Genomic DNA, 15,920 nt, shown 5'->3' on the forward strand with positions numbered 1-15,920 from the left:
CAGTGGCTGAAAACTCCAACCACATGAACACATTTTAATTAATTTATGTGTTCTAGAAACAGAATAACCCTGAGGGTCCTCTTCATCTACATGCCAAGTCTCATGTGTCTACGTTACATGGTCTTGCTACTAGGCGCTAACATCTTCTTTCATTATCGATTAATTAAAGTCCCGCTTGCTTACTAATAAACCACTCAGCGCCTTTGCATTCATTTGCCAGAATACTGGATTAAAAAAGAGATTGGTTGGGGTTGCCTCTTTAAGTCTTTACAATCAGTTAGCATATCCAAGGCGCATGAGACACTAACGTTTTGCTTAACAGAAAAAGGGAGAAACTGTGTGAACACATGCTCAAATCAGGAGCTAGTTTTCACACGTCACCTTGAGCGAGGTTTAAAATCTTTTAATGCTTTCAGGAAAAAGTTTTCTTTTCTTTCCCCCCTCTCTGTACCTCTTTCAAATTGTTCCCTTTTCTAATTACTGTTTTCTTATGATGTTTTCTTCCAGATTCTACAGTAGTGACAATGACCCCACAGTCGGAGGAACATGAACTTAAGACACTCTAGTTTAAATTCTTGCAAGAAGGGCAGAAGAAGGGCTAAAACGTATTTGATGTCATGTTGTTTTTAACCAGTTTTAACTATCATATTCATAAAGCACAGTAGGGTCACATATTTCAGGCAGGGATAAGAAAGACCCTCGTCTGAAATCCTGGAGAGCTATTGCCAGTGAGGGGAAACAACACTAAGCTAGATAAGCCAACTCACACAATTCACACATAACACTAAACCATGGTTTATATCAACCATGGTTTGTTGTTTTCACCACCTTGCAAACAAACCACGGCTCATTTTTCCTATTTCTAGTTTCTCTCCCACCTATTTTGCCTGCCTTCAATGCAGTTCCATTTTCACGCTGCTCTTGCCAGGCACCTGTTTCAAGGTGGACAGCAGTATAAATAAGCCAGGGATAAGACAGAGTTCTAGCTTCAGACATAACGATAAGCCATGGTTTAAACAAGCAGATGTTGTAAGCCAACAACAAATCATGGCTTCTACTTGTGGTTTATAGCTGGTTAACAAACCATGCAACATGCAACAAGGTAGATTTTAATAAACCATACCATGGCTTAGCATTCACTATGTGTGAATCAGGCCCCTATAAAGTAGTCCTATGTTTACATCTCTCTCTCTCTCTCTCTCTCTCTCTCTCTCTCTCTCTCTCTCTCATGTGCTATTGGCCCAATTCAAATATGCAAGGGGACAGGGGGGAGAACCAAGGTATGGAATCCTTTCAGGTCCATACCTACCTGTTCATGGAACACAAAGTCATCAGAGAAGTTGCTAGACTAAAAAACCCTCTCACCAACATGTTAGCAAGGAGTTTTTTTTCTTTTTACATTAGGGATGCATTGAGGCATGCAGTCTGAAGCAATACAGTCCTGGAAAGACCCTTCCACAACCTTTTCTGGCACCTCTGGATCACCTCAAAGCTACCTTTTCTTAATGCCTGGTCAGAAGTTCTGAAAAGGCCAAACACGTGCATGCATCATTTCCGCAGCGCTTTGGTGTACGACCCACTCTATGATTTCGGGGGAAGAAAGATCAGGATTTCAATCCCTGTCGGACCATCCATTACCTTGTTATGATCAGCCGGTCCAAGTTAATCCTCTGTTGCTTGGAAATCCATGCTGTGCGGTACAGCTTTTCAGCCGTCTTCAGCACCTCAGCATTCAGTCTCTGGATCAGCTGCTTTTCCGAGTTCACATAGAGCCGTTCCTGCTTGAGGTGATGAGCCAACGTGTGAATGTCCAGCTTCACCATCTCTGAGGTGGGTTACTCACTGCGAAGAAAAAACAGAATGCGATCAGCTACAGCTTTCCCAAGCAAACACACAGGGCCTTCTCAGTGGCAGCCCCACAACGGAGGAACTCCCACCCAATGAAGGTTTACTTGGCTCCTTCTATTTATCTTCTGACAGAGGGTAAAATAACTTTTCAAGCAAGCTTTGAATGCTTTTTGCTGAGGTGCTGCTGCCGTTGTTGTAAACTATTGTTGATTATTATTTTATTATACTGTTTGTTTGCTTTTACTGTAAGCCACTTAATATTTTAAAAGGAAAGCAGGGTACATACATTAAACTAAACCAATCCAATCTAAAAATGTGCACAAAGTAGAGGTTTCTGAGGCACAGCCATCTCCTAACCTTGATTCTTTTCTGTTTTTATACAAGCTGACCCTCTGAAAACAAAACAATTATATTTTGATTTGCCTTCTGAACCCATACGTACAAAAAAATTTGGACAAGTGTTCATAAAAGCTCCATTTTGATACAGCAACAGCATGCAAGTGTGTGTGTGTGTGTGTGTGTGTGTGTGTGCATGCGTGTGTGTGCATTCAACTTGATGCTTCACAAAGGAACAATTTAGTTAAAAAGTGGAAACTATTCAGCATTTTTATGGTAATTTAACCTCCTCAGAATAGACATTTGCATTGCGTGGGGTGATTTTATCCACTTGGATACGGGGTGGGGGTGGGGACACCACCCAAACTTTTCAATGCTATCTCATATACACAAAAATACAATGAAATACAGAGGCAGATCCAATAAATAAAACCGTTAAACAAAACGAATACTTAGCAGGCAAAAGACTGCTGGAATAAAAATGCCTTCAGCCACCAGTGAAAGACAGCTGGAGAGGGGGCTACATATAATTCATGGGACAAGGTGTTCCACAAAATTGGTGCAGCCACTGAGAAGGACCTGTCTTGGAGTCACCATCCACTGTGCCTCCGCCCTAGGTGGGGCAAAAAAGGGCCTCTCTTTCTGATCTTATGGAATGGGTAGAGACGTGAAGGCCTGGAAAAAAACGGAAAAATTCAGGAAAAAAATGTCGGCGTCCCCGTTTTTCCCCCGACGCCTTTTTTGTTTTCTGAAAAATTGGGGGAATTGAAAGAAAAAATGGATTATGGGATGTTTTATTTTAGCAGGATGAATAAAATGTTTAAGACAAGGTGTTCAGATATTTACTTCTCCAAATGATTTCTAAAAACTTTGTGCAGTATTAGATTTTTACAATTTCTGTGCACCGAGGACAAGCAAGTCCTGAGACTACAACTCTCAAATGCAAGAGCAGGATGCACTTCTGCCTCTAGGGGGCAGCACTGCCACTGAAGCAGAGACTGAAACTGATAGTCATGGCTATAGCTCAGGAAATGAGTCTGATTAAATTTCATGCATATTCATTGAACCTTGGTCCTTCCTTTTTCTCAGTTCTTTTTATGGGAATGGGGGCTTTATGTCCGCTTGATACTGTGGAGGACTAGCAGAGACATTTTTTGTTTGTTTCTAATGTTGATGGTTTCTTCTTCTGTTGTTGTTTTTAATTGTATACACATACACAGAACTTGATAACTGGTAAGTTTCTTTGCGAATGGAAAAAAAAAGGTAAAAAGAATAAAAACAAAATTCAGCAGCAGCCAGAGTCTCACATTGGGTGTGAAAACTCTGAACTGATGGAACCGTTTGCAAGTGTAATTACACAGGGAATGCAATGGCAAAACATCAGCCCCCACCAAAAATAATTATAGCACATAGTCAGTTCAGCCTTTTCTAAAAAGGGAAAAGGTGGGGGATTGTCCCAGAACTCTTATGGCTTGCTGGTTTGCAGACAAGTCAGGAAAACCTTTGGGGGGGGGAAGTTACTTGAGGGGGGGTGTTGCCTAGGCAACCAGGCACCTAAGTATTAAAGCAGTACAACAATGGAACCAGTTACCTAGGCAGGTTGTGGACTCTCCCACACTAGAGGCCTTCAAGAGGCAGCTGGACAACCATCTGTCAGGGATGCTTTAAGGTGGATTCCTGCACTGAGCGGGGGGTTGGACTCGATGGCCTTAGAGGTCCCTTCCAATACTATTCTATGATTCTATTTCATAAGAATGTCAAAAGTCCTTAGGCGTCCAAGTATACAAAACGTGATGCTGGTGCCTAAAAGGGTGGTCCTGGTTCAGGGCTGGCTCAAGATTATTTGCTGCTCACAGCTAAAAATTCTAATTCCTACCCGGCCACCCACTCCCCGCTGCCTTATTAACGTATAGCACAACGTAACTGGGGGCAACATATTTCTGAGGAGGCCCCATTGAACTGGAGTGGGAGTTGCACAAAAGCTCTCCCATTCATCTCAAAGGATCTTCTCCTCCTGTGAAAGCCCCACTAAATTCCTGGAACATGGCGTGAGTTTGCATTCCTAGATCAAATATGGGTCTCTCCGCTATGCCAACCTTTACAACGCTATAAAAACCCATCATCTAAGGTGTCAACTTTCCCTTTGCTCATGATAGGGGCTGCCTGTAGTGATGCCTCAGCATCTGCAATATTTTTGGAGTCCACACCTCAATAGCTAAGCCTTCCACCCTCTCCTGGATTTTTAACCTGGATTTTCTACTTTTTCTACTACCTGTACACTGTCAGTAGCAAGGCAAACCCTGCCCAGAAGTTATAGGCTAGAGCTGAAGCAGACACAGAAACCAAGACTGGAATCCGAGGCGTGTGCTCCTTCGGAAGGGCTTAAAAACTGCCCGCATGAATAAAAGCGATACTTGAATTCAGTGAAATGGGAAGCCCAAGGCAGGGTGTGTGTGTGGAAACAACTGTCAAGAGATGACTGTGTTCTCCGGTCTCACTTTCACCATTGTCTAAGCAGAGAGAACTGGAAGATCTTCTTACTAAGATATGGAAGTCAGTGGAAGTTCCTTCCTTTATCAGCTTTCCACAGTAAATATTACAAAGCGTTTACAAGCTGCAGTTGTGTTATGCTCGAAAAAGGGTTGACTGTACTCTTGTTTTTAAGTGAGAGTGATACGAAATGCATTGGTCATTTCTAAAGAAAGCAGAACTTCCGCAAGCAACTGAAAGAAAATGGCAGGGAGTTTCCCCCCCACCCCCATTTATGTATAAATCTGCAATGTTTTTATACAGTTTGTAGGTTTTTTACTTAAAATCTCGACCGCCACCAATCGACCACCCTACGTGACAGTCCTGCCAGATCTCAACATCAAGAAGACAGCAGACTCACTGAAATCAATGACACCTCAGTTAGTAACGAGTCACTGAAGTCCCATTGATTTCAATGTGTCTACTGTAATTATGACCAGGTCTGGCAGCAACACAGTAAGTGCTTGGAAATGCAAGCAGCCTGAGACTCCTAGGATCACAAGCGCATGAGGTCACGTCCCTGGCCATAGGAGCAGAAGTCCTATGTGTGCATAAAGAGCTTTGCTGTCAGCAACTGAACGCTGCCCACATTCCACCCTCTTGCAGTTCTCAAGCAGTTTACTTCAAGATCATCTCACTGACATCTTCTTGGCTAGAGGACAATATACCGTTTAAAGCATGTGTCGAGCCAGGACAGTAGTCAAAGCTTCCTACCTCCAGGAAACCCCTTTCATATCGATTTGCCTGCAGAGAAAACCCCAACAGATCTGCCACAACACCCTTGCTCATCACAAAGACCCAGGGAGGCAGGCGTTCTAGGGTGCAGCGTGCTGCTCGGTTTCACCATAGCCTTGTGTGAACTAGAAGTGAACAGGAGTGGAGAATTGTGGTCCTGCAAATCATAGAATAGTAGAGTTGGAAGGGGCCTACAAGGCCATCGAGTCCAACCCCCTGCTCATTTGCAGAAATCTACCTTAAAGCATACCTGACAGATGGCTGTCCAGCTGCCTCTTGAATGCCTCTAGGGTGGGGGAGTCCACCACCTCCCTAGGTCATTGGTTCCATTGCTGTACCACTCTAACAGTCAGGATGTTTTTCCTGATGTACAGCCGGAATCTGGCTTCCTGTAACTGGAGCCCATTATTCCAAGACCAAGAAGAGATCCCGGCCCTCCTGTGTGACAACCTTTTAAGAGTGCTCTCATGTCTCCCCTCAATCTTCTCTTCTCCAGCCTAAACAGGCCTAGTTCTTTCAGCCTCTCCTCATAGGGCTTTGTTTCCAGGCCCCTGATCATCCTCGTCGCCCTCCGCTGAACCCCCTCTAGCTTGTCTGCATCCTTCTTGAAGCGTGGAACCCAGCATCCCTGACCATGCTGGCTGGGGCTGATGGAAATGCTTGGATCCCAACTTCTGGAGGGCTACATGTTCCCCACCCCTGCTCTAGAACATGCCAAACACATCCCTATGGCTGTGCATTACCAACTGCGGTAGGAAACCTGTCTTTCAGAAAGTGTGGCCCAACTTTCTCATTGAGGAATTTTCGAGGAATCCCTGGGGTTCCCCAGTAAGTTTGAAAGCCACTGTGTAAGGCATGAAAATCTGCAGCGGAACCTGTCAGTCAGAACCCGCTCAAACTCTAAAGGAGGTGTCCAAAGTTCTGACTGAAACCTGGAGCAGATTCACTGCCCCACTGACATTTGAGCCAGAAGCCTCCACTGCAAATCTGTGCTTATGGTGAGGCTGACTGCTTGGTTGGTGCCGGTCCCATACATGACAATTAATGGGCTCAAGTTACAGGAAGCCAGATTCCAGCTGGACATCAAGAAAAACCTCCTGACTGTTAGAGCAGTATGACAATGGAACCAGTTACCTAGGGAGGTTGTGGGCTCTCCCACACTAGAGGCATTCAAGAGGCAGCTGGACAACTATCTGTCCGGGATGCTTTAGGGTGGATTCCTGCATTAAGCAGGGAGGTTGGACTCGATGGCCTTATAGGCCCCTTCCAACCCTACTATTCTATGATTCTATGAATTAGAGACTCGGTTCTAGCAAAATGTCCAGCGCAACAGGAGTAACGTATGTGAAGTCATCCTAAAAGCAGAGATAAGCTGTAAAGTTATCCAGACATCTATTACACAGTGTACTTCTCTTGTGGTAAGCCCTGCGAATTTATCTAATAGGAATGTAGGATCTCACTCGCAGGATCAGCCCGGAAAAGTTGCTTGGTCAAACCGTTCTCTCTTTTCCACGTGTGCATGTTCAAAGGGTTACCCTGAAAAATGTCACCCTACAAGAGCTAATGTTCCATTGGGACTGAACGAGGGACACAATTAATACTTAATATATTGAGGTTTAGAACCTGCTTTCCAGCAGGTTCTCATGTGGTGCAGAGTGGTAAGCGGCAGTTACTGCAGCCGAAACTCTCCCCACGGCCTGAGTTCGATCCCAGCGGAAGCTGGTTCTCGGGCAGCCGGCTCAGGTAGACTCAGCCTTCCATCCTTCCGAGGTCGGTAAAATGAGTACCCAGCTAGCTGGGGGAAAGGTAACCACGACTGGGGAAGGCAATGGCAAACCACCCCACTACAAAGTCTGCCAAGAAAACATCAGCGAAAGCAGGCGTCCCTCTAGGAGTCAGTAATGACTCAAGTGCTTTGCACAAGAGGTTCGGTTCCTTTCCTTTCCTTTCCTTCCAGCAGAAAGCCTTTGAAGTGAACAATTTCAAACGTTTATTTATATATTTTATTGCATGTTGTAATGTTGTTCCAGGGGCATAACAACAGTTCCTACAAGGAAATATGAACTCACACGACTGTTTCAGGTTTGCTATTAGTCATCAGTCTAAATTCTACAGATATAGGAACTGTGCAATGTATCCATTCCAACATTACACTCCAGCATTTGCAGCTTAAATGTGCAAATAAAGAGCTGGGTTGGAAGTAGGCAAAGGTCACTTGAATCTTTGAGGTGCAAGCATTTAACAGAACTGGCCCTAATTTCAGGGTGGATGCTAGCACACCATTGCATAAAAAGAGATTTATAACCAGAAGATGTCTCCATTACAATATCGCAAACCAAAGAGCTGTACAAAGCACTGCTGGCGAGACCACTAAGCACAACAATTTATTCCATCCTTGTAAATAAACCCACAGAAGTTTCCGGCTTGCGAAAAATGTTGTCTGTGTGGTGCTGACAGAGGAGAGACAGAGTGCTCTGGCGTTCTTCAAAAGCCCAGCACACTCAATTTCTATACTGAGGAGGGTCCTGATGGCTCCATTCATCCTCTATCAGACAGTTCACTCGCCTGCATGCAATTCCTGGTCGCCTATGGTGACCAGACTACTGGTAAAAAATACAAGTCTGATTTATTCATTTTGACAACTCTATGAAAAATGTGGGATAACCTAGACAAGACTCTATACAACAAAACCCAAACTGTCAAGAATGTACATTTTCTTCACATATTATAATACAGTGAATGTGGGGGCTTTTTCTCAATCCCTGAATTGTCTGTTTCCCTCCGCCTTCATCTGGTCCCCTCCCTGTATCCCAAATGCCTTTGTGGAGCTGAAGTATTGGCATGTAGTGGCTGGGTTGTTGGGGTTTTTTACTGGTCTTGCCCGCTGTCTGTGCAGCCTGGCAAAAAACCAACATCCCATGGTTCTGGGTTCACATATAATGACAACCCATGGATTAAACAACCCAGAGTACACAACCCAACAACAAACCATGGATTCTCTTTCTGGGTTCTTCATGGTTAACAAATGATGGTTTGTTAGCACAGCTGAGTTACACATCATAACACATAATTCAACAATCCATGGATTAAACAAATCATAGTTTTATGTGCTGCAGAAGTACTTTTTTTTGTTCTTTGGCTCAATAATTTGTCTGGCTTTATTCATCATGTATTCCAAGAATTATAAGCACTGTTGATCATGAGACCTACCTCCTACACCCAAGAAGAAACCTCTTACAAGCCCTCAGAAAGTTCTGTTTTTCCTTGAAAGCTTTCCGCTTCAAGTCACTTGGCTGTAGCAGCAAGTGCAGGAATCATCTTACTGACGCAAAAATGGGCAGGTGCGATGCAAAGTGGACCAAGAACTGGCACTACTGGAAGCAATCCATCTACATCAAATATATCTCAAAACAAAGCTGAAACATTCCCCTGTCATGCTAACCTGTTCCAGTTGAAGTAATTCATGTAGAAGGCCCTACTACAAAAGGATTTTTTATTATTATTCATTTGAGCCAGGCACTACTCAAGGCATTCACCTTTCTAATTAAAAGGCAGCTTCAATTACACCTGGCTAAAAAATGCGTCACTTGCCTAGCTGCCCTGGCAAGCAGGAATCACCACAAGGAAACCAGGCAGGGAGAACTTCTGCAAACTGGTTCTTTTTCTTTCAGGCTGTCAAGTTACCACTGATGACTAGCACAGGTATGCAGGGGCAGGCTGGACTTATTTGCAAGGAATCAGCTGGCTCAGAAGCTTGTTTTTGAAGTGTGGCTGCTAGGGCTGGGGAGGAGAATCACAGACACCTGATGGCGTGGCTCACCCTGAACTTTGATACCAGCTCCTATGACTCTGAAAAAAATATTTCCAGGCTTGTCGGCCGTTTGTGCACTGGCTGGGATTAGTATTTGCACGCTGGGCCACATGCAGTCAGCTAATATTAGAATGTAGAGGTAGTTTGGCTCATTCAGCTAGAGACCTGAGCAGGGACAGTGGGATTCCAGTGTCAATTACACAGACACGTTGATGCTGGCACTCAGGAAAGCTGAAAGGTCCATCCTCATACATGACTGATGTCTAAAGACTTTATTCCAGCACCTAAAAAACATTTGTTGCCGCATTTTAATCTGAAATATTATCCCAGCCCTACAGTTATGAGCTCAGGATTCTGTGCTTTTCCCAAAGCATTTGGGTAAGAATGAAAGCAGAAAAAGCACTTCAAAACAGGATGTGGAGATCGGGCAGGATGCAGCTAAACTGAATCGTGTTTCAAATCTTGCTGAATTCAACTGGAGAAATAGAACCAAATCTTTAATGTTTCCATTTAAACCAAAGTGCTCAACTTTGGACGGATTGTGCCCATGGTGTGTGAATGCACTGATTTTTCCAGAAGCACTGCAGGGGATATAACTCCTATTATGAGCATTGCTCCACGTTCACTGCTGGAAGGAAAAGATCTAAAATGGAACAAACAAGTTATTCTCCCTGCCACTGCATCTCCCACAGCTGATTTCTTCATATTTCCGCCTCCCCGTCTTCTTTTACAAACAGCTGAGTGGGCTACAGCTGGACAAACATAAACTGTGACGTTTTCATTGCAACAGCATAAATTGTTGCCCATTGAAAAATCAAGACAAGGAAGGAGAATCCGAAACATGACTTTGCAACCAACCAGTATAACCAGATCAAACATCATCGCCTTCAACGCGCCTAACAGCACAATTCTAGACATGTTTACTTGGAGGTAAGTCCCACTGAGTTCATATGGAGGCTTACTCCCAGGTAATTGCAGCCTTAAAAGGTTTACATTGCTCTGCCGGGAGCCGGTGTCATCCAGGAGCAAGTTTAGCGCCCACCTCTTTACGTCCCCCAGGATAGATATTTGCTAGCCATTTTTACACAAAGAAAATGCTGGGCTTGGAAATGCTGCACAGGAACATATGCTGCGTTTGGAAATGCTGCCTTATATTGAGTCAGACCATCAGACCATCAAGCCCAGTACTGTCAACACTGACTGGCGGCAGCTCTCCAGGGTTTCAGGCTGGATCCTTTCCTAGCCCAACTTGGAGAAGCCGGGGATAGAACCTGGGAGCTTTTTCATGCAAAGCAAGGGCTGTACCACTAAGCTATGGCCTCTTTGCAGGAAGAGCAAAACCTGGCCCTCACTTTCAGGGTTTCTGCCAGCAGTTGAAGACCCTAAAGAGAGCTTCGCCTATTGGGCAGTTTAGAAAATGCAGCCAAAAAATAAATACATAATACACCTACAATAGACAACCTGTCCTACTATACACATACATACAGAGTGGGGTCATGTAGGAACCTGCCCACTCTGCCACTGACACTGGGTAGGCTGCCCTTCACAGAAACACACACACACACACACCCAGGGGAAGGCAGCACGGCATACGTGTGCACAGAACAATATTGTGCACTCAACACCCCTTGCAATGTTACAGCTCTCCCCAAATACTTAAGCCATCCATCTTCAAGATGCACTTTGAACTACCTGATATAGACGCAGCTTAGTATTACGTTGTAAATAAAAGCACGAGGAAATGACTTCAGTTTGACTTCAATTCAGGTTGAAGAACAACAGAAGAGACCTTCTGGATCCGATCAAGGGTCCTTCGACTACAGCATTATCTTTGCAACAGCAGCCGCTCAAGACATCTCTGGGAAGCCCACAATCAATGCAGTAAGGCTACAGGCCTCTCTCTGGCCTGCTGTAACTTAGGTCTCCAGCATCTGGTATTTCAGGATATGCTGCCTCTGAATGCAAAGATTAAGAACGTAAGAAGAGCTGGTCTGGATCGGAGCAAGGGTCCATGTAGTACAGCATTGTTCACAATTGGTAACCAGCTGACCACGGGAGACCGACAAGCAGGACAGGACTGCAACAGCACCCTACAATCCATGTTCCCCAGCAACAGGTGTATATAGGCTTAATGTCTCTGATACTGGAGACAGCACATAGCCAACAGAACTAGTAGCCATTGATAGCCTTCTCCTCCAGGAAGGCTATCAAAGTGCTGGTACTAACATTCAAAGCCCTAAACAGCTTGGGGCTAGGTTATTTGAAGGAACACCTCCACCCACATGTACCTGCCCAAACCTTAAGATCATCCACAGGGGTCCTTCTCCGTGAGCCCCTGCCAAAGGAAGTGAGGCAGGTGGCTACTAGGAGGAGGGCCTTCTCTGCTGTGGCACCCCGGCTGTGGAACGAGCTCCCCAGAGAGGTCCGCCTGGTGCCTACACTGCATTCCTTCCATCGCCAGCTGAAGACCTTTTTATTTTCTCAGTATTTTAACACCTAATTCAACTTAAATTTAAATTTTGCTGTTTTAATTCCGTATTTTAACCTATATCAATTTCTGCTGTGTGGTTTTATCCTGGCTGTGCTTTTTATATTGTATTCTGTATTTGTGTTTTTAGACTGTTGGTTGTTTTCTTATGCTTTTTATGGTTTTAATTTTTTTGAACCGCCCAGAGAGCTTCAGCTATTGGACAGTATAAAACGTAATAAATAAATAGCTTAATCCCCTTTTAAAGCCATCCAAATAGGTGGCCATCACCACATTTTGCAGCAGCCGATTCCATAGTTTAACTATGCACTGTGTGAAGAAGGGCTTTCTAGCTAGCTATCACAGCTAATAGACACCGGTTATGTGATGCTGTCCTAAACCTTCAGACTGTTATTCCCCCTAACCCAGTACTGCTTCCTCTGACCGGCAGTGTCTCGAGGATCTCAAGGAAAGGTTTTCCCCTACCCATTGCTTTTGATTCCTTTAACTGAAGAACTTGGGGACTGAACATGGGGGATTGTTTTGCATGCAAAGCAAATGTTCTACCACTGAGCAATGGCTCCCGACTGACTGACCAACCACGAATTCATTTAATTCTTTTTCAAAAGCCATCTAAGCTAAAGGCCATCACCACCACATGCTGTGGCACTGAATTCCATAAGTTAATTATGCATGAAACAGTACTTCCTTCTGTCAGTTCTGAACTTGCCACCAATTGATTGATTTGATGAAGCTGCCTCATACCGAGACAGACCATGGGTCCATCTAGCCCAGGGTGCACAATCTTTTTGGCCCCAAGATACACACATATATATATATACACACATACACACAGTGATCGTGATATAGATGGCCCTTTCCTGGTTGCTAGCAGTGGGAGGGAAATGCGATGGGCAGTATCATACTGACCTTATACAAATCTATGGTGCGACCACACTTAAAATACTGTGTACAGTTCTGGTCACAACTAAAAAAAGGGTATTATGGTGCTGGAAAAAGTGCAGAAAAGGGCAACTAAAATGTTTAAGGGGCTGGAGCATCTCCTCTACCAGGGAACGTTAAATCAACTGGGATTGTTTAGCTTGGGAAAAAAGGAGGCTAAGGGGAGACAGGATAGAGGTGTACAAAATTATGCATGGTATGGAGACTGTGGATAGGGAGAGATTTTTCTCCCTGTCTCAAAAAACTAGAACCCAATGGGGTCCTCCCATGAAGCTGATGGGTGGGAGATTCTGGACAGATAAAAGGAAGGACTTTTTCACACAGAGCATAGTTAAATGATGGAACTCACTGCCACAAGATGTAGTGATGGCCACCCACTTGGATGGCTTTAAAAGGGGGTTGGATTAATTCCTGGAGGAGAAGGCTATCCATGGCTACTAGCCCTGATGGTTGTGTGATATCTCCAGTATTCGAGGCAGCAAGCTTGCTGGGGAACATGGGCGGGAAGGTGCTGTTGCACCATGTCCTGCTTGTACATCCCTGGTCGACAGCTGGTCGGCCACTGTGTGAACAGAGTGCTGGACTAGATGGACCCTGGGTCTGATCCAGCAGGGCTCTGCTTATGTTCTTACCATAGTAAAGCCCTTGAGGGGCCGTTAGTTGTGCACCCCTGTTTTAATCTAACTTACTGTTGTCTCAGATTAGCAGAAACTCTGGCAGAAAAGGAAGGGGGCGGCTTTCACAGCCTTGCTATCAGACACCCTTTAAACTGGAAATGCCATAGGAATGAGTCTCAGCAGCACATTGCAAATTAGCCATTAAGAATACAAGGTGGTGAATAGAAATTTCTCTAAAACAGCCTCCATCACCACCACCCCATCTGGCAGATTTCTAACCATAAATCTGGGGGGGGGGGCTGTAGCCTACCAGACATTGCATTGCAACACCCACCATCCCTTACTATTGGCCATGCTGTAGATGATAGGAGTAGTAGTCCACCATCATCTGGATGGCCACAGATTCCTACCCACCTTTACTTGAGAGTCTTTGAAGTATAACGTTTTGAGAGGGGGTGTCAGGAAAATCATTTCCTTCTGTAAGTGGGGGAGATGTCAATGAAAAACAGGGGGGGGGGGTCAAACCCAACTGATAATGGGAAAAGATGAGGCCAAAGAGGGGCGGGGGTAGAAAAACATACAAAGACTGTCAGGAGGGCAAAGGAGGATGTGTGGGGTGTATGTGTGGGAGTGGGGGTGTTGTCAATGCAAAATATAGGGGTCGCTTGACTTGAAGCCGAAGGGGGGCTGGGGAGAAAGACACATTCAGGCTGTCAGGAGGGCAAGGGAGGATGTGTGGGGTGTGAGTGGGGGGAGGGTCTTGTCAATGCAAAATATAGGGGGGTCGCTTGACTTGAAGCTGAAGGGGGCTGGGGAGAAAGACACATTCAGGTGGTCAGGAGGGATGTGTGGGGTGTGAGTGGGGGGGGATCTTGTCAATGCAAAATATAGGGGTCGCTTGACTTGAAGCCGAAGGGGGGCTGGGGAGAAAGGCACATTAAGGCTGTCAGGAGGGCAAGGGGGGATGTGTGGGGTGTGAGTGGGGGGGGATCTTGTCAATGCAAAATATAGGGGGTCACTTGACTTGAAGCTGAAGGGGGGCTGGGGAGAAAGGCACATTCAGGAGGGCAAGGGGGATGTGGTGTGGGGGGGGTCTTGTCAATGCAAAATATAGGGGGTCACTTGACTTGAAGCTGAAGGGGGGCTGGGGAGAAAGACACATTCAGGTGGTCAGGAGGGATGTGTGGGGTGTGAGTGGGGGGGGGATCTTGTCAATGCAAAATATAGGGGGCTCCCTTGACTTGAAGCCGAAGGGGGGCTGGGGAGAAAGGCACATTCAGGCTGTCAGGAGGGCAAGGGGGGATGTGTGGGGTGTACATGTGGGAGTGGGGGGGGGGGTCTCGTCAATGCAAAATTATTTGGGGCGGGGTTTTTTTCCAGAGAAGAACATCGTGGCTTCGGCCTGAAAGGGCTGCAGGTTGTGCGTGAGAGAGAGGGGAAAGAGGGGGGGGGGGGCGTCGGCGCCGAATAGTGGGGTTCGCCTGACTTGGGGCCGAAGGGGGAGCAGGGCCCGTGGAGGACAAGGCTTGGACAAGTGTCCATGTAAGATGTGGGGCGGGGGGCGATGGCCCCGTGGGGGCAGAGGCACATCCTAACTTTAGCCTGAGGCAATGGCGGGGGGTGGACGGGGGGACGGGACGGGACGGGCCCAGCCCTCTCCCAGCCCCTCGGGCCGCCCCCCTCAGGCCAGGCCCGGGCCCTCGAGCGAGGCCTGGCGGGGCTGAGGGGGAGGGTTGGGCCTAGCTTGGCTTGGCCTGGCCTCCCGCCTGAGGGGACCCACCTGTGGGGCCTCCGTCCGTCTCCTCAGCGCCGCCGCCGCCGCCTCGGCCTCTCCTCCGCCGCCGCCCCGCTCGAGCTCTCCCAGCCACCCCCTCACGCACAGACACACTGGGCCGCCGCCGCTGCGCATGCGGGGGAACGGCGCCGCCCGGGGCAGGCTGGGAAATGTAGTCCCCGGGACCGAAGGGCGGGAAACGCGAGGAGGAGGAGGAAAAGAACGCCTCACCAGAGGGAAGAGGCCTAGTCCAGCGGAGGCTGGTGACTCCGAAGCCAGCGGGGCTATGACCCCCGCCCTGGGCTCCAGCCAGGGCTCTCAAGGATCTGAATCCCACCCTCAAATGGATCCAGCACCTTGGGCCGCTCCTTTGAGAGTCGTGACTGGTTCTGACAGAAGCCCAGAGCGGATTCATAGCCCCGCGGGCCTCGGAGCCACCAGCCACCACTGGCTTTGCCTCCTCCTTTAGGAAATGGTAGAATCCTCCACGGGGCTGCGGAGGCGTTAGAATGGGCTGTACCATGTCGAGAGTCGGGGGGGGATCCCTACTCAGCCATAGAAGCTCACTGGGAAGATTTTGGGGCAGTCACTGACTGTCAACCATTATTATTATTATTATTATTATTATTATTATTATTATTATTATTATTATTATTATTTTATATAGCACCATCAGTGTACATGGTGCAACCCTAACCTACCTCACAGGGTTGTTGTTGTGAGGATAAAATGGAGCGGAGGAGAACCGCCTTGGGTTCCTTGCAAGAGGGAAAATGTAATAATAAATAGAAATCAATAATTCTTGTCCCTGTTTGGCCATGAAGATCACTGGGATGATTT

At 46.5% G+C, this 15,920-nt stretch overlaps 1 protein-coding gene across 6 annotated transcripts in view; it reads right to left on the bottom strand.

Moving 5' to 3' along the window:
* GAPVD1 (GTPase activating protein and VPS9 domains 1) overlaps positions 1 to 15,131 on the bottom strand; it is a 49,986-nt gene extending 34,855 nt beyond the window's left edge. For all 6 annotated transcript variants that reach the window (XM_063144539.1, XM_063144536.1, XM_063144538.1 and 3 more), the window contains exons 1-3: positions 15,087 to 15,131; positions 10,952 to 11,214; positions 1,639 to 1,842 (exon numbers count right to left, since the gene is read on the bottom strand). In XM_063144539.1, the coding sequence (XP_063000609.1) occupies positions 1,639 to 1,823 (185 nt within the window). In that variant the 5' untranslated portion in view covers positions 1,824 to 1,842; positions 10,952 to 11,214; positions 15,087 to 15,131. The remainder of the gene's footprint in view (positions 1 to 1,638; positions 1,843 to 10,951; positions 11,215 to 15,086) is intronic.
* Positions 15,132 to 15,920: the final 789 nt, after the last annotated feature.

This window comes from Elgaria multicarinata, chromosome 19 (genome assembly GCF_023053635.1).
Source record: "Elgaria multicarinata webbii isolate HBS135686 ecotype San Diego chromosome 19, rElgMul1.1.pri, whole genome shotgun sequence".
NCBI lineage: Eukaryota > Metazoa > Chordata > Lepidosauria > Squamata > Anguidae > Elgaria > Elgaria multicarinata.